At 39.0% G+C, this 24,652-nt stretch overlaps 2 protein-coding genes across 2 annotated transcripts in view; one reads left to right on the forward strand and one right to left on the reverse strand.

Annotated features, from left to right (window-relative positions):
- Positions 1-1,512: 1,512 nt before the first annotated feature.
- NOL8 (nucleolar protein 8) lies at positions 1,513-24,088 on the reverse strand. The gene is made up of 17 exons (XM_065878725.1): positions 23,837-24,088; positions 22,762-22,969; positions 21,971-22,033; positions 20,511-20,589; positions 18,993-19,128; positions 18,402-18,470; positions 14,887-16,764; positions 13,501-13,614; positions 12,898-13,020; positions 12,525-12,615; positions 9,574-9,712; positions 8,842-8,919; positions 5,983-6,254; positions 4,353-4,479; positions 3,710-3,780; positions 2,514-2,593; positions 1,513-2,026 (listed from the first exon to the last, which is right to left on the reverse strand). The coding sequence occupies exons 2-17, from the start codon at positions 22,898-22,900 to the stop codon at positions 1,976-1,978; spliced, it is 3,510 nt and encodes a 1,169-aa protein (XP_065734797.1). The 5' UTR covers positions 22,901-22,969; positions 23,837-24,088; the 3' UTR covers positions 1,513-1,975.
- Positions 24,089-24,482: 394 nt separating this feature from the next.
- The window catches only part of CENPP (centromere protein P), a 231,673-nt gene continuing 231,503 nt past the window's right edge, over positions 24,483-24,652 (forward strand). Inside the window, exon 1 of the mRNA XM_065879360.1 lies at positions 24,483-24,598. Coding sequence (XP_065735432.1) covers positions 24,492-24,598 — 107 coding nt within the window. The 5' untranslated portion in view covers positions 24,483-24,491. The remainder of the gene's footprint in view (positions 24,599-24,652) is intronic.

The following is a 24,652-nucleotide window of genomic DNA, read 5'->3' on the forward strand; positions in this document are numbered from 1 at the left end:
ACTATAAGTATTTGGAATGTGTTTTAATTTTCACATTCTTCAAGTTGCCACCTGTTCAGTTCATTTTTATAATCTGTCCAGACAGCCCAGATTAGAGGACGGAGGGCTTCCAGACAGATGTGTCCAGGGGAAAAAAAGGTGGGGATGATAGGTCTAATTATTGGGTTGGCCAAAAAGTTCATCTGAGTCTTCTGTAAGACATTATGGAAAAACCCAAACGAACTTTTTGGCCAGCTCAGTATTTTAAAATGTCTGATGTCTAAATTTAATATCTAAAACTGAAAAACCAAGAAATCACAGCATAAGCATGTTAGGTAGAAATTCAGTGATAAATATCAGAGGAAACAAAGTTTTGAATGTGGTTGTATCTGGGGAGCAGAAACTGGGGATGCAGAAGGCTGCTTGATGTTACTTGTCTGCTCTGGAGGAGGTGGGTGTAACAAATTTAAACATGGCCAAAAATTCTGGACACTTCTCACTGAGAGGTGAGGATCTATGTCCCCTCATTTTGAGTCTCGGTGGGCTCAGTGTGTTTTAACCTGTAGAATACAGTGGAAATAACTGAGCCAATTTCTGGACTAGGCCTTAAGAGACTGGCAGCATCTGCTTCCTACTCCTGAAACCTATTTGCCATGCTGTGAGGAAACCAATGGACAGGCACTGAGTGAGCAGTCCATTTTAGAAATAGATCCTTTAGCCCCAGCTGGGCCACTCACATGATATTACATGGAGTAGAGATGAGCAGTCCCCACTGAGTCCTGACCAAGTTGCTTATTTGTGACGAAAATGAACAACTGTTAATGGGATGGCTTGCTATGCAGCAATAGATAAGAAGGTATAAATATAATCAACATCAAGAGAAAGTGGAATATTTGCATTATTTATCCTCCTGAGTGGTGGTTTCTGTTTTACACAAAGTCTGAAGTCTTGGAAACACAGGAATCTCGAATGACTTTTCAACTACTTAGTTCCTTGGACTCTGTTCACTAAGCACCCACTTAGTGCTAGACATAGTTCTAGGCAGTGTGGATGTAACCGTTAACAAACCAGGTGATATCCCAGCCCTCAAAGAGTTTATATTTGATCAAGATGTAAATCAATAAATACTTAATTTCAGATATACACAGTATGGCTCAATGATAATCCCTTGGGACTTTATATATAGCATAATTTTGTACAGAGCCCAGTTTGATAGAGGCTTATCTGTCTTGAATCCTAGCCACATTGATTTAATGAGGTATTAAGTCTGCTTCCCTATCTGGACCCAGGGTCCTGACTCCTAACTGTGACTACATATCTTTCAGACACTTGGATTTTTCAAAAGCCTGTAGTCTAATTAGAATTTTGAGATTTTGAATTTTGGCCTCAATTCATGGAGGCCAAGGACAGGAAAACTCTGCATTTGGCATCCTTTTCTGGTCCTCACAGAACTCTCCCATGATGTTGGTCTGAAATATCCTGCATTTCAGTTAGCTTATTCATCAGGACACAAGTACAGAACTCAAGGCTGATTTGTTTTCAACATCTTAAACAAAACCCACAAGATGGAGGTAAGGTGTATTTGATACAATCAGAAATATTTCAAGTATAATTCACATGAAACGTAACTTGGAAAATACAAGTGCTCTGATCCATATAGTTTAAAAGGCTTTATGTAAACCTTGTGTCAGAAGATAGCCATTAGTTATTGAAGATGGAGGGCAAAGAGATTATATATGAAAAGTATTTTGAGGGACTATCTTGTGCTTCATTAAAAAAAATGTTCAGGTTAATTATTTGAAGTAATTAGTTAGGAACAAATGAAGAGGAAATCTACAGGAAAAGAAAGCAACCAGAATGATATCCACCAGATAAGATTTTGAATATTCCTTCACTCTGAATTCTTCTTTGTCAGCTAAACTTATTTTCTAGATCATTCCAATTTCCACAGGTGAGCCTTGTTCACATTCAGTATCAAAACTAATGATGACATTTATTATTTTGGTTTCACTCTCCTTTTGGCATCTTTATGTTTCTTCCGACAGTCCTAGAAAAACATAAAACCAAAAGCCTTTGTTAAAAATAGTGTAAATACTTTCCAAGGTGTTTAGTAACTATAAAGTAAAATTTAGGTTATTCAGTGTCAGGGTTGTAGAAGCCATTTTGGAAGTGCTCACTTGGAATGTACAGGGGATATTCAAACTTTTGGCTTTAAGTGTTTACAAATGGAAACTGTAATTCAGTCTTTCAAAAGTCTTATGATTTCCTGCTACTTAATAAGCATGGCCAGAACTCGTTCCAGTCACTCAATGGGGCCACTCTTCAGTCTCCTTACTGCACCATGGGTTGAATGAATTAAACAACTTAAAACTTGTCTTCCAGCACTATCATTCTGAGCATTTAAGTCATGTTCTCAGTTATCTTAAGTTTCATGCCCTCCTATATTCTTACACCAGGCAAATATTAACACAAAGATAACACCATATCTTTTAAATTAATATGGAGACAATTAACATGAAAATACAACTACTCACCATACGCAAGCTGTTTGTTCTGGCCTCCCAAGAATTCCTGCTAATATTACTTCCTACTCCTCTCCAGAATAAGTCAGAACCTAAAAGGGGAAAATAAAAAAGTACAAGACAGCCCATTAATATTAAAACAGACAATATTCTAGTGCTGGCATTATCAAGGTCTTCAATTCTAGTTAAGACCATTTCCCCCACCGCCCCCAGCCAATTTATGCTAATTTTCAAGAATATCTTGTTTTCTTTACAAAATGAAAATGTAGAACTGCTAGGATTTTACTGTTTATAAACCATTTACTATTATGTAACTTGGCTTCTATTTGTGTTAGGCTTAAGAAATGAGTTCATTGGGCCTTCCCTGGTGGCGCAGTGGTTAAGAATCTGCCTGCCAATGCAGTGGACACAGGTTCGAGCCCTGGTCCGGGAAGATCCCACATGCCAAAGAGAAACTAAGCCTGTACACCACAACTACTAAGCCTGTGCTCTAAAGCCCGTGAGCCACAACTACTGAGCCCACATGCTACAACTACTGAAGCCTGCACGCCTAGAGCCAGTGCTCTGCAACAAGAGAAGCCACTGCAATGAGAGGCCTGTGCACCGCAACGAAGAGTAGCCCCCGCTCGCCGCAACTAGAGAAAGCCCGCACACAGCAACAAAGACCCAATGCAGCCAAAAATAAATAAATAAAATATATTTTTTTAAAAAAAGAAATGAGTTCATCAACAGCCTCAGAGTTTTCATGTGAAATTTTTTTTTACTGAAGTATAGTTAATTCACAATGTTGTGTTAGTTTCAAGTGTACAGCAAAGTGATTCAGTTATACATATATATTCTTTTTCAGATTCTTTTCCATTATAGGTTATTACAAGATATTGAGATAGTTCATGTGAACTTTTTAGGGTACTAAAGACTTAGGAGTTTTGTACGTCTAGTATCTCAGCAAACCCCTGGAACAAAACAAGCCCTTGTTGAGGTTAGTGAACAAGTGAGGGAGGTGGCGAATGGGAGCTTTCAGTTTTCCAGAGCTTTGCAAGTCAACATGCATCTGTCTAACAGAGGGGGCTAAAGCACATGACACTGCAAAGGATCAGAATTTTTCCTAATCAGTTCTTACTTGGATGCATGTTAGTATATCAGAATGCGCTATGGTGAGAGCTGTACTATTACCTGTTTTATACCATTTAATCAAAACATTGACTTACCATGAAGTCTCTCATCATTCTTAGAGAAAAAGAAATATCTAGTGGTCTCTTTCTCGGGTAATGATACTTCTCTGAAGTGAGAGAGAAAGAGAGAGAGAATTGGCCACTTAATTTCAATATTTAAGAAATGTTTACACTGTAAGTATAAATGAACTATTCCTTAAATATATGTGCTTTGTGTTTTGCTCATTTTTCTTTCCTGAGTTAAAGTGATAACACCCTTTCTCTATTCAACATTCTCCTCTTCTACCTGAAACTCTGGTAACGAAGACTTACTTAAGTACACGCTCTATCTTCCCTGTGTTGATTGTTGATATTCTCACACCAGCATTGCTACCCAATTTGCCAGTGTTTCCCATGTGGTAGCAGCCAACGAGCTGAAGCATACTCTTTCCAGATCAAGGACTTCAGTGGCAAGTTTTCTTCCCCATGCACGTCATATCCCCCACCCAGTCTATCCAAATTTCAAGGAAAAGGAAACATGCTCCTAATTACAAAAAGGCTACAGAACTCTCTAAAGGAGCCAAAAAAAGAAAATTGTCTTGAGAAGCTAAGCTTAGATACTTCTATAACATTTCTAAAGCATGTCTAACTCAGATTTTATGAATTATGAAATAAACCTGCACAGAAATACACTACTTACCCAGGGCTGGGCTTTTTGTCATCTGTTTCTTCAGTAACATCTTCCTCTTCTGAACTGCTGTCTTGGAAACGAGGGTCTCCCTGCCAGGCAATCTTCCCAGGTTTCACTGCCTCAACTCTATAGGTCTCTATATCGTCATGACAATGAAAGATGACAGAATTGTAACCTAACGACCGATTATTTGTGGACACACTAATTTGTTTACTTTCACCATGCACTCATATTTCTAAATTTCAAATATCTTAATCATTAATTCAAAATATGTAGTATCTTTTTAGATTTTCAAATATTGAGAGAAGCTATTATATTTTTGGGCATTGCTAGGGTGATCTGATAAGGAACATAGCAACACTATAAAAAGATATACAAACTAAAGGTTTATAAATGAGCAACGCAATTTAAAAGGAAAAAAAAAAAGCATGGCACCTGTGCTAGCATGAGAAGCCTAAACTGTAACATGATGCAGTGAAACCAGGTTGCCTTCCTGCTTATTCATAAATGAGAAAAGGAACGTATCTTTATATTTTCAATTCCCAAAGCCTCTTTCTAAAACTTCTGAAAAAGCTTCTATAAGAAGTCCTCATAATTTCCTAAGTACACAAAACACATCTCCCAGGTTGCTGAGGTGTCTTAGTACTCATTTCAAGGCCAATTTCTCACACTTGGCTCTCAAAGTTAGAAGAATTAAAGACAGTATCTATATCATATCAACTCTGTTCAACAGTTTAGGACTGACCTTGGTACTCAAATGGACAACACAGGCAAGAGAATGAAGTAAGCAGAGCAATGATATATTGTGTCTTATTTAGAACAATTTTGGAAAAACTACTAAATTGCTATACCTCCTTTTGGAGCACTACAAAGCCGGCATTTAATACTCACCTGCTAAACACATGGATACTACTTTACTGCTGATCTTTAAAGTAGAGCTTATTGTTAGTTGTGCATGTATTCTCCTGTATAGGTATATCTTGCTTTTTACAATGAACTTCCAGAAAAGCTACACTTCATCTTAAACACTAGGTGAGGAGCAACTTCCTAAGGAATAGGTGTTTTTAACTTTTAGACTATGTAGGACTTCAGAGGTAAACCTCCTGAAATGGAATGCCAAATTGTTTATACTGGTGCTGATACTTTTTTCTAGGTTCTGGCAAATCTCCAAGGATAAAGTTTGAAACAACTGGTGTATTGATGACATAGCATAATTGTATAGAGCCAGGGTTACCTATTTCTCCCCTTTCCCTACCATATAGCACTGGTTTTCCTGAAGTCATGGCTTCTCCAACTGCATCTAGATACAAAGCTATTTAAATATATGACTCCTTATACTTCTTCATGACTATTTCTACTCAACATTAGAAGGGATGCTGCACATTATTCTCTGGCTTCCCTTCATATGGCAGCTATCTAGAAGTTTGCTTCCAAACGCAAGAACAATTTCTTAGTGTGTTAAACACAGCTCTAGGCACAGTACATTTATGGTCATGTAATGCTGACTGCAATACTGTAATACTGTTTATATAGATGGAAGAAAGAATCCTTTCTTCAGCTAATGTTAAATCATTACAGTTACAGTAGATTCAATTAAGTTCAAACCACTTTAAATGAAAACGTTTAAAAAAAAAAGTACCTTCCTTTACATTTTTAGTGTGTGAATCAAAAAAGGAGAATGTGAACCCGCTGGGCTGTTCATCCCCAGTCATCAGAGCTGTAGGGTCCTGGCCTACTTCGGCTTTCTCTCCATCAGAGTCTTCATTCCAAGGTGTGTTGTCTTCCTTTTCAATGGTATCTTTTGTAGTTTGGAATATTTGTTTTAAATCCATAGCAATGTTATAATACATTTCTTTAGATACCTCAGGTAGCTTCTCAGCTTCCTCCCTTTTCTTCTTTCGTTTTGCTTTACTGCATTGACATATATAGAGATATGTGCATCACAAAAACAGTCAATTTTTGGAAAATTTCCAGAAATCAGGAAAGAAAAACACCTTGGATAACTTTAGTCCCATCCTTTCAACAACCAAGAGGATCTACATATAAAACTCATAAAGGCAGAACCTTAACCAAAAAGCTTTTTATAGACAAAACTATTTCAAACAGCTCCAAGTATTAAACAAGAATCATATTCTCCTATCTCTTATCCTCTGAACTACATTTCAGAAGTCACATCTAAGATATTAGCTATAAGTAAGAAAATCACTTAACTGCAATGGGCCTCAGTATCCTCATTTGTAAAATGAACCATGTTAAACCACATGACTTATAAGACTTTTTCAAATTCTAAAATTCTATGAGTTTTATGACACTGGCATTAAAGGATTTAGTCATAATTCTGTTTTAGAAACGCCTTATAAATGTGCTAAATCTAGTCTGTTTGGGAATGAAATTTTTCTATTACCATCAACCTGCTCTATAGTTAGGAATATGTTTTTCTCTTTGATCTTAAACCAGAGTTACACGGCAGTCTCCAATATTGAGTTTTCAGTTAGTAAAATATTAAAATCCTCTTTTCTATTAGTCTACTCTATTTACTAGGCCAAATATTCTAACTATATTACCTAAAATAATAATGTCCTAAATGATCATCTTATTGGTGGAGACTATCTTACAGAGAGAAACTTTTTTTTTTTTTTTTTGGTGTTACGCGGGCCTCTCACTGTTGTGGCCTCTCCCGTAGCGGAGCACAAGCTCCGGACGCGCAGGCTCAGCAGCCATGGCTCACGGGCTCAGCCGCTCCACAGCATGTGGGATCTTCCCGGACCGGGGCACAAACCCGCGTCCCCTGCATCGGCAGGAGGACTCTCAACTACTGCGCCACTAGGGAAGCCCAACATCCTAGATTTTGAACTGACACTATAAAAAGGTGAGACTTCTGGGGAGTCTAGAGCAGGGTTGAGCATGTCCTGCATATGGTAGGAATATAAAACAATTTTCAACCAGAAGACAGATTGTGGTAGTTTAAAATATGTCCACAGATTCCTCAGTGCCTCTCTCTTCAGGAAGGAGTGCTTAATCTCCCCTTCCCCCATAAAAGTATGGGTTGGATTTAGTGACTTATTTCAAGAAAACTGAATAAGGCAGATGTGTCACTGTGTGACTTCTAAGACTATGTCATAAAATATACTGTGGCTTCCTCCCTTCCTCCTTCTATCTCTCTTTTGGGTCAGTGTTATGAGAACACTTAAGCAGCCTAATGGAAAAGCCAACAAGGTGAGGAACTGGCTAACAGCTATGTGAGTGAGACATCTTGGAAGTACATCACGAGGCTTAGTCAGGCCTTCGGAGACTGAAGCCCCAAGCAACATTTTGACTGCAAGCTCTCCAGAGACTACCCAGAATCACATTGCAATGTGGAATCCTACATTGCAGGGAACGTTTATGTTAGTTCTACTTCGGTCTGGTATGCAATTCTTTTTAAAAGAAACCTTTAATTTTGGAATAATTTTAGATTTATAGAAAAACTGGAAACAGTGTTCCCAAATAACCTTCACCTAGTTTCCCCTCAAGGTAGCATCTTACATAGATATGATACAATTGTCAAAACTAAAAGATTAACACTGGTACTACTATTAACTAAACACAGACTCTGTTCCCAATTCACCAGTTTCTCTACAAGTGTCTTTTTTGTTCCAGGATCTAATTCAGGATACCACAGTGCCTTTAGTGATTTTAAATAGCAGGAAATCAAGAAATTAAATCAGGCAAAGTTACTGGTTGCTCCATATATTTGCCATATTTATCAAAAAAATATTTGCCACAGCATATCTATAAGAAATAGACGCTCCTACCACACTAGAGCAGTGCAGTGGATAGAATGGTTGCCTCCAGAAAGATATGTCCGGGCCCTAATTCCTGGAACATGTGAATATTTCCTTATTTTGAAAAAAAGGTCTTTGTAATAAAGTTAGGGATTCTGCAATGAAGAGATTATCCAGGCAGACTCTAAATGGAATCACAAGTGTCCTTATAACAGACACAAAGATGAGAGACCAATAGAAATGAGAAGCCCACGTGAAGATGGAGGCAGAGACTGGAATAATATAGTCACAAGCCAAGGAATACCACAGATTGCTGGCAGTCACCTGAAGCTAAGAGAGAGGCACGAAATGGAGTTTTTTCCCCCTGAATCTCCAGAGGGAACACAGCTCTTCCAATAATCTGGATTTCAGACTCCTAGCCTCCAGAACTGTGAGAAAAATTTTTGTGTTTTTAAGTCACCAATCTGTTACAGAAGCCACAGGAAACTAATGTAAGTAGAAGACACCGACTAGAGGAGGGGCACATATCATCATTTCTATGCATGAAGATTCCTTTGTCAAAAGTAAGACTCTCTCCACCACATCAATAATTCCTCTCTTTCCCCCTTCCCTGTTCTTAAACTAAATACAATGGGGACCAATGGATGTGATATTGGTTACTATCTACTTTTCTCACTGTCTGAAATGAGATTAATTCATATGAACCTGCTACTAAAAGTAGTAGCTTAACGTACCTTTCTTTTGGTTTATCATCTCTTTTTCTTTCATAAGTGGTATGGTCATGCCTTGTTGGATCATAACGTATGATGTCCCTATTAAAGAAAGGAGAGTGATAAGTTGGAAGAGACAATTCAGAACATTAATGCAAAAAACTAATAGCAAATTATAATGCAATACCAGGGCAATTCCACTTTTTGAGCAAGAAAAAGGCACATAATATCAAAGAAATGTATTAGGAGCTCCTCAGAAGCAATCATATTTTAAATTATCTAGTTTTGACTTGTCCTGGATCTTTAAAAATGTTTAATATTATTTTAAACATACTAAAATATATATGGATAAAATGATATGCTATTAGGATTTGCATAAAATATTTCAGTGAGGAAAGTAGGGGGAAGTGAGTAAAGGTATCAAAGAGAAAACTGGTCACATGTTGGTGATTGTAGAAGCTGGGTGATGGTACACAGGGGTTTCATTACACTAGTCTCTCTAAGTTATATGCTGGAAATTTTCCATAGTAAACAGTTACATTTATTAATATTTAAACAGTTGTCCAATTTTTTTTTACTAATAATAAATACAGAAATAATTTAAGATTAGTTTCTTGAAGTGAATCACTAGGTCAAGGTAAGTACAATTTTAAGGGTCTGATACATGTTGCTAACTGCTCTCCCCAGGAAGTTTAAAATGGCCTCATTTTATGGCAAAGGAAAAGAGTGCAGAATGGGATGAAACATAAACCATACTTAAATTTCTTAGCAGCTACTGATCCTTTGCTTGTAGAACTGCTTAAGTTGATGTGCAAAACACTCTGCACAACATTCAGGGCTTTCAACTTTTCTGCAGCAAGCTCTTCTTCCTCAGCAGTTTTCTTTTCATTTATTTCTTAGAGGGAAGAGGATAATTAGTAATCTCTTGGCAAACATAGCCTGAGAAGTCTCAATAATCAAATATTTATCAAGCACGTAAACATGTGCAAAGCACATTAAGATAGGACGAAAAGTTAAACCTTGTTTTGCTAACCTCCCTATCCCCAAGATCCCCAATGTCATAGTGAATCTAGAAACTGCATGACCAGCAAACAAAATTCCCATTTCTGTTTGTAATTATAAAAATGAAATCTGAATTTAATGGCTTTCAGTGGCAAGTCTAAAAGTTTTTAAGGTAAAGATTGACAAATATAATAGAGCAAGATACTAATTATAAAACTAAAGTGATTAGAGATTCTTTGATATTTTAACTTTCTAAAAATTAATCTAAATTACATGTAAATCTAAACATGAAAAATAGTGAAAGATGCTAATTTTACTGACTATTAATATAATGTTAGTAGACAGTTACTTTAGCCTTTAGATTCAGTACTAAATATTGCAGGAAGAAAGCCTACACACAGGGCACTGTGGAAGCCTAGAAGCTTGTTATCCTTAGCTACTAGAAACAGACAAATATCAGAGAACAAAGTTAAACATTTAACAGCTAGTTTGGATTATAGATAGAAATACAAAAGAAGTCTAAGTAAGCCTTAAAGACCTTTTCAAATTACTGCAGGATATAAACAACCAAGTCACAGAAATAAACAGAATAAAATGCTGATTTGAATAGTTCTCTATAGAGATGACCCAAAAGTGTCTAGGGGTTCAAAAGAGGTAAAGATTATGTTCAATTGGATTAAGAAACGTTTTATAAACCAGGTGGAGTCTAAGGTAGGAAAGACAAGTAGATCCCCTGAGGAGGGAGGAGTGCATGCCAGGCAAGTGAAAGAATGAACACATACATTGAAATAAGAAAGTTCAAAGAGTTTACATTGCATTAGGTTAAACCACATGAAACTGCTAATATTCAACAATTTTTGACTTCAAAAAATGGTACTTTCAATTTTACCCTAATACTGACCATTAGGAAATAGAACACAATGCTAGAAAGGGTTCAAGGTATTTGTAGACTGGCTGCAAGGTATGTGTAGGCTGCTTACCTGCAGGACAGTCTTTGTGCAACTCACAAAAAATTCAGTCTCAAAAGTTGGGAAGGAAAGAAACAAAAGACAGAGATTCTATGTCTGACTGCCCTAAGAATGGAAGTACCATCAACAGAAACAGAAGGGTCCAGAGCACCTGAGAGAGAGTAAATTCAGTTTGGGATTTGCTGCGTTTTAACACGCGTTCAGGGACGCCTGTGAGAAATATCCATCAGGCATTGAGAAAAGAATAATTGGGAGCTCAGCAGAATAGTCAGGAGCAAAGATGACCCAGATTTGGAAAATATTCACGCACAAAAGAAGGTTAAAGCCACAGGGACTTACAGAACCTTTACATATCTAAAGGCAAAGGGAAAATTAGGAACCAAGAATTAAGAAGAAAATAAGGAAGTTATACTGCAATGGAAGAGAACAGTTCAAGAAGGATGATTAACAGTGACAAATGGTACAGGCAGGCTGAAGAAGCTTGGGAAGGTGCCACTGCATCTGGTGAACCAGTTAGTATGTGCAGGGAATGCATACTAAAGAGTTGTAAAGAGACAGACAAGAGTGGCAGAAGTTAGAAAGTAAACTCTATGTATAGCTTCTAGGCTATTCCCAAGGTTCTGTCCATTCTTGTTTTCAACATGGAATTTTGAGTGAGAAGCTCTGAAACATAATTTGCTGTGGATCCTGGAGAACTTACTCTCTGAACACTTGTTTTCAGAAATGTACAATATACACAATAATCACCTCAAAGAATCAAGAGCATCATTTCCAGAGGTTGTATTTTCAATAAAAAGCCAACTGCTTCTAAATTAGTGCAATTTATTTTTTCATTTCAGGTTTAGAACTGAAAAAAGATGGGAGTGGCAACTTGAAAACTGGCAGGGTTGAAGAAATGGCTTTTTGAACCTATGAGACCTATGTCTGTAGAAAGAGGGAAGAGATAGAAGAAAGGGAAAGTATGAAGATGCACATAAGAAAGGAGGTTAAAAGGAGGTATGAATGAGGAAGATTAAGATGCAGATTAGATTAACTCACAAAGAGGAAAAAAGTAAGGACAGAGTAGTTCTGAGATTGGAAAGGAAAGCAGGGAGCTCACTTGAGGTGGCCATCCTCAAGTGAGGATGGTAGGACGTAGGAGGTAAGGTCTTTTGAAAAGGATAAGAGTAGAAGATCTTGTAGAGAAAGTTTGGAACCACTGGTGTAGAAAATGGTACAGGAAGTAAGAGCAGAATCAGGATGCTTCTGGTAGCATCACTGCTGTTAGATATATTCACATGGGATGAATCTACGTAGACTGACATTCAATGGTACATTGTTTTTAAAAACCTGCACCCAGCACGCACGCTGGAAGATAAACACTTCCTTTAAGTAAGCCAAGCGTGATGTAACTGGCTTCCACAGCCTCACCAGGACCTGATCTACTGCCAGGTAGGGTCCTTGCCTTCTCTCTAATGCTAGGGACAGGATGATGGAAGATGGCATCTTTGGTGGATGCTAACTATTCCTGTCTTTTCTGGCAGCTTCAGGTAATTAAAATTTTATAAATAAATTAATATGTACAAACAAACTCAAGAAGTATTGAGTAAGCTAACTATTGGATTACAAGCTCCACAATTCAGTGTCTTGGGGTACAGAGTTTCTCTATGTGTTAAGTGAAGAAGCTAGACTACGTGACTTCTCAAGGTCCCCCAGCTCTGACATCAGGACTGTTCGTTTGGACAATAAGGCATTTACCTTCCTGTTCCTCTTCACTATCACTTTCTAGAAATCGGGAGTCCATGCGAAATCTGTCATCAGTGCCAAAGTGAGACTGCAAATCCATAAGCTATAAGACAAAACACAAAGACAACTGACAGCCATATTCCCAAGAAATTACTTATAAACAAGACCTTCCAAGTATACCTCCATGCCATGAAATTCACTACATTAATATTTGCATAACCTCACCTACCCATGAACCAATTAGAGAGGGTCACGGAGGACTATCAAAATAAACACCTTAACACTGGAGTGTGGGTCAAGGTCTGCCTGCACTAACCTAGATTTAAGGACTATGTCGAAAAATAAGGACATGTTGCAAGTTTTATTATTTTCAGTCTTCACTAACCTTCTGTCCAGCTTTGCCCTCAAACTGAGGTTTAATTCTGAACCTGTTACTGTCATCTTCGGAACCAGATTCCTCATCATCGCTGCTGTCAAAGAGCTTCCCAGAGGCTCCACCCATGGACTCCTGTTACATAGGTAAAGACAGAAATGTTTATTAATAACCAAGACAGTATTTCCTTCATTACGTAATCTTCCTCCTCACATGTATGGAACAACAACCCAGATGCATGTCCCAGGAAAGACTGGATGGTGGTTAGAATGGAAACTTCTGACTCAGTGATATCTACTTGGCCCCTTGGGTCACTAAATCCAGAGGCTCCTAATGCAGCCTGGAATGGGGGGAGTTATTAAATGTGTGAACACCTTCTGCAGGGTTTCACTAATATTGATGTCACTTTGCAGATGATGTGGAGGATAGATTTATATGGGAGAAAATCTCTAAGGCCCCTGTGGTATCCATGCGTGATGGTCAGGGGAGCCCTGGGTTTCATTGTGGCTCCCAGAGGATTTTATATTGAGCCCAGCAGTTGTGTGCAAGTCTTGGTATGCAACATGCAGAAATGGATCTGCAAAAGTATAGGAATGCCCACCCTAAATTTCTTACTTTTACTGGTTCCTCTCCTGGATGGTTATGCTCCTGAGTGGATGTCTCCTCTGTTTCACTTTCACTGTTGGAACCAAAGATGATGTGCGTTGGCTTGTCCTCTGAATAACCATCCTAGAGTGGGCATCAAAAGCATTACCCTTAAGACAACCCCTCATCTCCTTCCCCTAGCAAGTCTATTTCTGACCCTATTTTCTTATCTAGTGAATGCTGCCATCATCCCAAGATAGAAACTTCTCTTTCTCTCCATTTCCAGTTTATCACCAAGTTCCATCAATTGGACCGTCTTGCTATTTTAAAAATATATTCCCACTGTCACTGCCTTGGTTCTGGCTCAAGACCTCCCAAAGGCTGTCTGTCCCATTTGATTTGTTGTTCTCATAATGTCCTGAACCATCTTTCCCAAACAGAAGTTGGCAAACTTTTTCTGTCAAGGGCCAGAGAGTAAATAGCTTAGGCTTTGCAAGCCACATATAGTTTTGGTTCTGTATTCTTCTTTTTTAAACCCTTTAAAAATGTAGAAACCATTCTTAGCTTGGAGGCTCTTCCAAAATACGCCATGGGCTAGTGGCTTGTGAGCTCTAGTTTGCCAACTCCTGTTCCAATATATACACAACTAATCTCCATTCCCTTGCTTCAAGTTCTTTAGTCTTTTCACAGCCTTGAGAATAAAGTCCAACCCCTGTAGCCTCTTCACACCTCACCCCTACTTATCTCTCTCATCTCATTTCTCACCATCTTGTACTCTATACATTTGATCACACTGATTGCAAATATTCACTTTTGTACAAACTGTTCCTTTATCTTGGAATGCCTTTCCTCTCTCTTTGTACCCTTTTACCTCTGCCAGACCAATTCCCACTGATCCTTTCACACTAGACTCAGTTCAGCTGAGGAAGTGCCGGCTCCCCACCCACCTCTGCCCCACCACTGCCAACAAATTAGTATCAGTGTGCTGTCAGAGCACACAGGTGTACTTCTTTCTCATCCCATGGAACCGAATTGTGACCTTCTGTCCACCACACTGTAAGCCAATACCAACCACCTAACAGTGATCCTCTCTGTAAATCTAGCACTTGCTGTGAAGGCCTGGAATGTCATAGGTAATTAACAATCGTTGAAAGAATGAATAAAGACTCATTACAGTAAATCTTGGTAAGAAATGAATCACTTGGCAAGTGATTTATATGTAAATTCAGACATTTTAGGACATATCACTTAACTATATCAGTTACAGCTTCTAAAGCGGTATCCGGATATACTACAGATACAAGGACACAAAACACAAACATTCAGCTCTAAAGGAGCCTGCTTACCTTCGTAGGAAAGAAAGGTTGGACTTGGAAACGAGTTCTTGTTAAATCCCTAGACTGAAAATATACTCACCAAATTTGCCAGAGCATTGTGAACCAACTTCTTTTGTACTTCTTTTGCTTTCTGCCTTGCCTCTAAGGCTGCCAAACGCTTCTGATTATCTTCAGCGTGCTTATCCTTAGCATTAACATCTGATGAACTATTAACAGAAAGTGGGAAGTCAGTTTTGCTTCCTTGAGGGTCTCTCCTGGAGGAGACCTCTGGTGATTTCTCAGGGGCCTTGCGGCTGCACAGGTCAGGTCTCTTTTTGGAGCTCTCTCCTGACTTTCCAGTCCTGTGGCAACAGTCTTCATCAAAGCCTCTCCTGAGAGTCTTGGCACCAAGACTCAAAGATTTCTTCTCTTTTAGTGGCAATAGACTAGAAATAGGATTTCCATTTCCCTTTTCTGAACTGCTAGGGAAAACCACCTTGTGAGCCTGGCTCTCAAAAGTCGACTGTCTCTTTTGAGGCTGAAATTGGTTTGAGTCATTTGCCTTCTTTGCATGTTGGAAAAGAGTCAGTTTACTTGATGGGCCATTAGCATACAAGGACCATTTTTTCATGGACATGCTCCTGCGATCCTCAAGTTTCAAGGATTTATGATCTTTATTAATATTGTTAGAGGCAACACTCTCTTTCAAGGATTTTTTCACTGTTTCCTTTCCATAGAGACAGCCTACTCCCTTGAAAGCCTGGAATTTTGGCTTTAAGGTATTTTCCTTTGGTTCCTGTTTTCCATGTGTGTTCTCTTTTCCTTCTAAAAGGGAAGCCACAATCTCCTCAGGATGAATACACTGCTGGCCTTTGTGGAGGCCACCTGGAGTTCTGTGGCTCTTGGAGGCCCTGTCAGACTTGGCAGTGGTTTTCCGGCCATTGCTCTCAGTATCTTCTTTTGGCGCCTCCTGGTTACTGCCAGCCAACTGTTCCAGATCAGCTAAAGTCAGATTCATATGGAGACAGTTTTTCATCATGGTGTTATACTCCTTATCTCCTTCAGACTCGGTTGATTCTGATACAGAATCAGCATCTTCACTGCTACTGGACTCAATCGGAGATTCACAACTGAGAGGCTTAATTCTGTGACTGAGGGCTGTCTCTTTGTTTTTTCTTTTTTGTACTTTAATACAATCAACAGAAAGATCACACTTTTTTCTATTTTTCAAATAAGTTTTCTTGTGCATAGACTTTTCTGTTTGTGAAAGTTCTACACTGTTTTTGATCTTATCAGAATTTTTTTTCATTGCAATGATTTCATCTGTATCTCCTGAATCAGAGTCACAATCATTTCCCATAACATTATCTTCACTACTGAGGCAAAAGACATTATTTTTGATGCCTAAACCTGTTGAAGTATGAAATTTGTGAAAATGTGATTTAAAATCATCTCTTACAACTTCAAAGGGATCATTTTCAGATCCATTTATTGAGGACCATGTAGTTTTCTCTAGGTTTTCCTCTCTTGCAATCATTAGTCTTAATTCATCTTCAGAATCAATATCATCATCAGACATGCTATTTCTATTTTTGGTAGTTTCTAAGTCAGAAGTCTGAAAAAATACGTTTTTAAGTTTCTGACTATCAGAATCAGGTACACAGGGTGATTTAGGAGTAATGGAATTATGAGGTGTATTTTGTGCAGCCTGTTGTTGTATTAAATGTGGGCTCTCCATTATGTTACTAGGTTTTGGTCTCAAAGCCAGAGATGCAGTGGAACCCTCATTCTTCTGCACTTTTATTATCTTCTTGGCAGGGCTGTGAAAGTCAGAGAATTCTCCTCGTCGTTTCTTACTCACAGGATCATTCCCTCCTTCCAATTCCCAAGTGAGGCTGGATATAGGGATAGCATTTGTGAAATCCTCCCCTATTTTCTTTAGGTTGTGGCAGTATTTTGAGGGATCATACTTTATGATGTCACCAACAGTCAAGGAAGAAAACAAAGGCACTAGGTTTTAGAAAAACCTATCAAACTGGAAAAGCAAAAAGAATACTGTTTAATCTTGAGCAAGTCATTGACTCTTCTTACCCTCAGTTTCCTATCAAACAAAATAAGGACTTAATTAGGTGACTCAGGGTCTTTGGAACTGACATGTCCGTGGCATGTCCAGAGTGAAAACCAAGAACCATCACTATTAATTGGCAGAAATTACTTGGGCTGCATGTGTATATCACAGCAAACCAATTCAGATTATATTCTAGGTACAAGAGGCCACAAGACTTTTCTGTAAATCTGAGAAGTCTATCCACTGAGCTAATACCATAAAGCAGAGTATAGAGAGGAGTCCAGAGCAGGCACAGCTAGATACTATACTAAGTGTTGGTATCTCAAACTTGAGACTCAAAGATTCTCAAACTTTTTGGCCATTCCTGTTTTCTCAATGCTGCCTCATCCTAGATCTGATTCTCTTAGTTCAATGACATCCATTTCACATTTTACTCGCTCTCTGCGTTTTATAGGTCTTTCTTAGAAGGCTAATAATTCTTTATCAGGTCTTTGTTGCTGACATTGTCCAGAAAGATTCTAGTTAATGTCACTGTGCTGTAGTGACAGCTGGCATTTGCTGATTTCCTAAAACATATGAATAGACAAGTATAAGTTGCTTTAATCTATCACTACTGAAAAGTCCCTTTGTTCATTTAGTGACTACTGAATACATGGACAATTATATATGAGGTATGCCAAACAGTGTCTATTGTCTCTTGGCTTTACACTGTCCTTCCAAATCCTCCTCTTTGTTGTCACTGGTATCATTGGTGGGAAGCTGGAAGGTGAAGAAGAAAGAAGTATTTCCCTGACTTTAGTGCCACTGGCAGGGACTGCAGAACCAGCAGCTGTGGCCAGGGCTCTAGGGGTCTCAATAGCCATGAACAGTGAGGACACATCTCTGTTTGAAATACCTGAAATTGCTTCTGCTTCCCATGACACACAGGCTTAGAGCTAAAAGAATACAAAAAACACCCTCTGCCCAGAAGTCCATGACACTAGGAATTCAAGGTCTTAGACAATCTGACCTCATTTCCTCAGGGGAATGGGCATCTGAATTTGCTCATACTGGGTTCCATACTATTTCTCCATCCACCATTCTTCTGCCTGTCTACACATTTCTACCTAATATTTTCCTCTCTCCCAGACTCCTTCCTATCTCTTTTCTATTAATGTGAAACTTATCCTACTTCCTCTAAAGCCTTCTTTAATGATTGTGCTGTGTCCCCTTGTCCTTCTTTAGCTCCTTTGGCAATGGCTTTGAATCCATGTCAAACAAGAAGAATGAGGTATAAATTAGTAAGTCAACATGCTTCTTTAACAATCATCATTTGCATCACTTGCATAAAACCTAATTACATTCTCTCATTATCCACTAATTGTTTCATACATGTAGGTAGGTGGGTCTTACCTTACTTAGAAATTGGGAACATAAAAACTGTTACACAAACATCTAAAGACTTACTGACAGAGGCAGTGAAATTCTAAAGGTATGAAGTAAACTTTTGCAAATATCCACATTGTAGTAAACAATAATTTCTCTGAAAGGCCAATTGCTAAGGATATTTTACGTTTATGTTGATTCTTTAGGTGAAGGACAGGTAAGACTCTTCCAAATTTACTCACAACCCAATTCTAAAAGAAAAAAAAAAAAGAATACATTTACTATACTTGTCACAAATGGAAAAGATTAACCACACTGAATAAATGTCACTTAAAAATATCTGAACTCATAGTGGACCACGATTACTGTTGGGTTTAGTTTTCTGATAATGAAACACGAGTGCTCAAAAAAGTGTATCAGGAAAGGAAAAAGAAAGAAGGAAAATTGGGGCAGTTATTGATCCCATATAAACCATGTAGGATGCTACACAAATAACAGCCATTAAAAAGGCAAACGTGGGACCTGCCTGCACTCTTCACCACCTATGCCCCCTGGGAGACCTGCCTCCACTTGGGTTTTGATTTCTCTTTCTAAAATGGGGGAAAACTGTGCTTTCCCAAGAGTTGTAAATGCATTTGAAGACCATAAAGCACTATCTATGTTAACTGCTTCAAAGCAAGAGAAAAAAGCAGTTGCTTTAAGACATGATGCTCATGGTCACCTGGTGTCAGGAATTGGTTCCTGAGCTACTTAGGCTACCAGAGGAGACTCACTTTGTGCCCTGGTACTTCTGTCCCTGGCACAGCTTTCACATGGAAATCCACCACTCCCATCTTTTCTAACAGGTTGGTGTTGTTTGTTGTTGATTTTCCTTTCTTTGCTTTTGCTTCTTTTCTCTCCTGGGCCAATCTGAATCAAACAGAAAATATAAATAAGAGTTAAAATAACTAACCACACTATTAACAGTGCTTCTGTTTTGTTTTTTAAGACTGTAAAGCTGTTTAACTTTATAGAGATCATTTAGGGTCTCTCAGTTTTTCCCTTTCAACTTATGTACTTTTGGCATTTTATCTATCCTTAATCTTTTCACTCTTATGAGGAAGAGGTGTCTTTCAGAGACTAATATGCTAAGTCTTAAATATTTCTACTCTCACAACAAAGAGAATGCAGAACGCCAACTCAACCTACCAGTTCAAACTCTGCCACCTTATACAGGCCTGGTCAACTATGCTGACCAATTCTCATTGGCCTCTTTGCCTCTGGTCTGTCTCCCTTACATTCCAACTTCCAAGATTCATGCTCCCCAGGCACAACTGCATAGACACTCCAAGGCAGCAGCACTGTGTGCTCACCTGCTCAGGACTAGGGCCCTGGTTCCTGCATATAATAGGCAGCCAAGTGCTGTTGAATGAAAATCTCATTACTACCCTGTTCACAGAGACCCCCAGCTGAAGAACAAAATCAAATTCTCATCTTCGTCACCAGACCACTCCCTCAAAACTTGGTTTAGACCTTATTTTTCCTTGTGGCATTTCTTTGGCCCAGAACAATCTTAAAACGCTCTTGGTCACTCCATGTGTACATTCCTAAAATATCTCCTATTTTGGAAGCACCCAATCTCATACAATCTTTTCTCCCTAAGAATACTTTTAGGATTTAAAATGCTTTAATAGTTTTTACATTGCCTTGTTCTTAAATCACATGCATAATTAATCTTATGCCTCTCATACAGGGATTTCCTATTATCTTTATGTTTTTGTATGACACTTTCATTAACAGCCTAAAGTCAACTTAAGCAATTTGGTACTGTCTATTAAAAATTTAAATGTGCATAACTATATGACATAGCAACTCCTTTTGTTGACATAAACCCCAGAGGGACCATCCTCAAGAGTCTTATCAAGAGGAAGTGGAAATGGTCTAAATGTCTATGAGTGGGGGATGACTGACTACACTGTGGCACAGCCATTTTCTAAAATAGTACTAAACACTCATTACAAGAAGGGGGAAGACCTACATCATCACATAAGGTTGTGTTTAAAAAGCTGAAATAAGTATACATTTTTATGGGTTAAAATATACGTATACAGGAGCATTACATTATCTTCTTTGGTCGGGTCTGGGGTCACAGGGAGTCACAGTTAAGAAGGATTTTAGCTCTACTTGTAATGCATATATTTGCTAAAACTGTAATAATACATTATTTGATAGTTTCAAATCAATTAAGTGAACATATAAAACCACTTACAATATAAAAAACATTGGGTCAAATCACAGAGAGCAAATCTTACCTGTGCAAAAAACTTTCCTTTGCTAGCTGAATTTGTAGAGTTCCACCTTTCCATTTTGTTTTATTTAAAACAGACATACCTATAAAGCAAAGAATTAGTACCCAAGTACATGGCAATGCAAAAATATATTTCAGCATGTGCTTTTACTAATTAGTTAGTACCAAAAATAGAAAACCTGCTTATCACAAAGACACAGAGGAAACAGAATAAAGAAAATGAGAGCTGGAAGGAGAAGGCTTAGGTCCCATTCTCATCTTGACCACTTATTAGATCTTTACACTCCCTACCTCCCCGTGTAATTGAAAGATTTGAATGAGGCAAACGTGTAAACCATAAAGCAAAATTTGTCATTTGTTTATAAAGTAATGTCAGGAATCTGTGGCAAATGGCTGGTATTTATTTAACATTTCATTGTTATTTCCCACACTAAAACTATAAAACATTAATGCAATTTTCTTAGAGTGAATCAGAGGACACTGGAATCCTGCAGCACCTCACTTTTATTTATCACCTCATACTAATTATCACTGTGAAACTTGCAAACATATTAGCTGCAAGCAACTAAACTGTGTTTAAACTACTGTGCCCTAGTAGTTGATTTTTCTCAACATCTGCGATCAGCTTCCTTAATAATTACCACTAACAGAAATATCTATGAGGTAGGTACTATGCTAAGCACAAGATATTATTCAACTTAATCTTCACAGTAATATTATGAGATAAGCAGTATCTTGGTTATACATCAGATAAGCAAACCGGGTCTTCTAGTTTAAATAAACTGCTAGATCACACAGCAGAACGGATGTGTTCTTAACTGCAACATATTTGTTATATCTATTTCCTAACTGAACGAATCAATTTTTTGCAAATGAAATTACAAAAGGCCAATGGCCCTCTTTCTCTATTAGCATGTTTCCTGCTCAGTGTCTTTTGACTTTTCAGTCTCCAAATAATTAGAATGCATTACTACATCAGTGGAAGTATGAATTATCTTCCCCTCTTTATTCATTGAAGGTCACAGGTGGCCCTCAGCTTTACTAAACTTATCGATGGAGACTTCATAATTTCAAGGATATGATCTTATAAGGGCATATTCTAAACCCCTCTCCTAACAGCACTCAATAAGAAGAATTAGTTGCCTGAGAAATGAACACACTGGGGAGGTGGGTATTTCATAATATCCAGTGGGATATGTGTAACAAGCAGTTTCTATTAAAGTGTGGTTCCTTATCCAAATTATTTGAGAATGCCATTTTTGAGCAAACTCACTGGCAATGTGCTACCATATGTCATTCATTATGGAATGAACCTAGACCTCCTGAATTGTAGGATATGAAAATTCTCTTGATCGTGGTTGTCCCTCAGGATGAGTTAAAGGTGGATGTTTAGATTTAGAACGAAAGTTATTCCAAATTACATGGTGACATGGACTGGTAAATAGTATAGAAAACATTCATTACATTTTTTCAGGTCTGCTTCTGCTACTCTGATGTTGACATATGCAAAGACTTTCTGTGGGTTTCCTAAAAAAAAAAAAAAAAAAAAAAATTAAATTCATATGCAGAGAAAAATGTAAACATTAAGTTTCTAAATTTAAAAAAGAGCTCTTAGAAACGTACTCTTTCAAAGGAAAAGTTTGAAACTTGTTTATTTATCATTGGATACAAAGACTGCATTTTCTTTTAAAGCATGATTATCTAAATATTCCAAAAGAAAATACGTAAGAGAAAAACGTCAAGTACTCGGTTAAGGAAACACTTTGCATGTTTGTATGTTAGTGATATTCTACTTAACAGGACCCTACTAATTACTAGAATTTTAGCTCTGAAAACTGAAAGCTATATGTTTCAGAAATTGGATGTTTGGAAATTCCCTGGCAGTCCAGTGGTTAGGACTCTGTGCTTTCACTGCTGAGGGTCTGGGTTCAATCTCCGGTTGGAGAACTAAGATCCCAGCAAGCCGTACAGCCAAAAAAAAACCCCACAAAAACAAAAACTGGATGTTTGGGAATTTAGAAATTTTTGATTTCAGAAACATAATTCTGGGCAAGTTCCAGGTCACACATAACACCTCCAGAGCATAGGAGGGGGAGGGATGGGGGGTGGGGGATTACTACAACAGTATCATGTAATGAGATGCATATCACTTTCAGTGTTCAGGGCTAACATTCATCTCTTGGGTTGCTTTATTTTGTGATACTTGACTTCAGTTATATTTGCCTTTAACTACCCATGAAGAACTATAAATTTACCTTGGTCATCTTTCCGAGTGATGATTTCCACATCAGAAACTTCTCCAAATCTGCTGAACTGATTTTGTAGGTCTGCCTCAGAAATATTCTGGCCAAGGCCACCCACAAAAAGGCGCTTCGTTTCTCTGTTGGCTTTCATCAAGGCTGGGCATACACTCAAGTATTTCTAGTGGAAAATATCTACAGAGAAGAGCTCTTTCCCTTAAATCTTCTCAAATCTAAACAAAACAAAACAAAACTTCTTCATGAATGCATTTTGGAACAGCACCTCTACACACAGACAGGTACAGGCACATACTTTCCCTCTAAATGACCACAATATTACACTCTACTCCTCCCGATTTTACTTATCCATATTGTTAGGTGTTTTTCCTTCATTCATTCACTTTAACAAACGCTGACAGAAATGGGATGGGACAGGTTAGCACACGGAAAGATAAAAGGCTCTCAATCCTCAAGCTCCTCACAGTCACATGAGAAGTAAGCAAATGCTGCAATTGCAATACTATGTCACAACAGAAATATCTACAAAGTACTGTTCAGGCATAAAAAGAGCAACTGATATCATGGCTAATACAGACTTTTTAAAAAACACTATGTGCCAGCGTTGTACAAAATAGTTTGCAGGCATCTTTTTTCAGATTAGCAGGAGAGGTTAAGTCACTTTCCCAATGCCATTCAGAGAATTAGCGGTGAAGCCAAGATTATAACCCAAATCTAATTTCAGAACCTGTAATTCTTTATACTAGGGAGATTGTTGGATTAGAATGGACTCAGAAAAACTCTTCCAGAGGTACTGAGATTTGCGGCTTTTCATGAGATCTCTAATCTCGTTTAGCACCCGGCTGGCGCTCAGCTCCCAGACGCCTCCCACGCGCGACCCCAAAACAGCGCCAAAAGCCCTGAGCATCGCTCCTGATCTAGGCGTGAGCCACGGCCTACATCTTCCTGGTAGCTTCCTCCGCCCCCAACCTACCCACTCTAGCCGTCTTCCTCTGAGAAGACTCAAAGACGAGAAGGGAGAAGGTAGGCCAGTTGACCTCGGCACATCCCATGGCCCAAACCGACTCCTCACCACTTCGTTTTTTACATCCCGCGCAGTTTAGGGCCTAACTTCTAGTCACGTGTCCCAACAAGTGTCGCCTCTCTTCCTTCCTACTGGGTTTCCAACCCAGCATCCTAAGGTTCCACTACGACGCTCAGTTCCCCAGTGCTTTTTATTTCGTTTCCAGGCTGCTGGGCGACCGCGATGCCTCCGTCCCCTGCCTCAAAGTTCGCGAAAGACCCCAAACTAAAATTCCCTAATTCATACTGAAGAGGGTTATCACCTGTGTTCTCCTGGATATGGTCGGCGGAAGTGAGGGAGGGGAAGAAAAATAAAGAGACTCCCTCCTGACGTGCTCCCGGAACCTCCTCTTCTGTGACTTATTCGTCCTGGTTGCTCCAAGGCGCCACCAGGTCGGGGTGGGTAGGTATGCCCTCGGGCTTTGGGTTCGAGGGAGTCAACTCTCTTGAAGCGTAGGGACTGCTGGGGGACAGCTGTGGAAAAGTAAGCAGGGATGGCAATGAGCCTGGAATGCTTGCGAGCGCTGGTTATAAGCTCGGGAATCGCGCGTCATTCCCCTGCCTCCCCCGCCGAGTTCTGGGATGGTTCACGCCAGCAGCGCGCGAGGCTTGAAGAACAGGACGTGGCGCGCTTCTGTTAGGCAGCTTCCCGTCAGCGCGGCCCTATGGATTCCCAGCTGGTTGAGGCTCGCGCTTTGGAAGCCGAGATCACCGCTTTGAGGCGGGCGTGCGTGGAGCCGCCGGCGCCCGGGGAAGACACCTCCCGAGTTCGGTACGTGGCCTTCCTCAGGTCCAGTGGGGAGGGTGAAGATCTCTACTCCAGGTG

The sequence above is a fragment of the Phocoena phocoena genome, chromosome 6 (assembly GCF_963924675.1).
Source record: "Phocoena phocoena chromosome 6, mPhoPho1.1, whole genome shotgun sequence".
NCBI classification, from domain to species: Eukaryota; Metazoa; Chordata; class Mammalia; order Artiodactyla; family Phocoenidae; genus Phocoena; species Phocoena phocoena.

What these genes read in the sequence shown, in the direction of transcription:
- NOL8 (XM_065878725.1), bottom strand. Translation starts at nt 22,900, where the DNA reads ATGAAAGCCAACAGAGAAACGAAGCGCCTTTTTGTGGGTGGCCTTGGC. An exon ending in CAGAAGTACCAGGGCACAAA is followed by an intron (nt 18,471 to 18,992) that starts GTGAGTCTCCTC and finishes TTTTTCTTTTAG; the next exon opens with AATTGGGTTGTGAGTAAATT. An exon ending in GACAAAAAGCCCAGCCCTGG is followed by an intron (nt 3,781 to 4,352) that starts GTAAGTAGTGTA and finishes CTCTCACTTCAG; the next exon opens with AGAAGTATCATTACCCGAGA.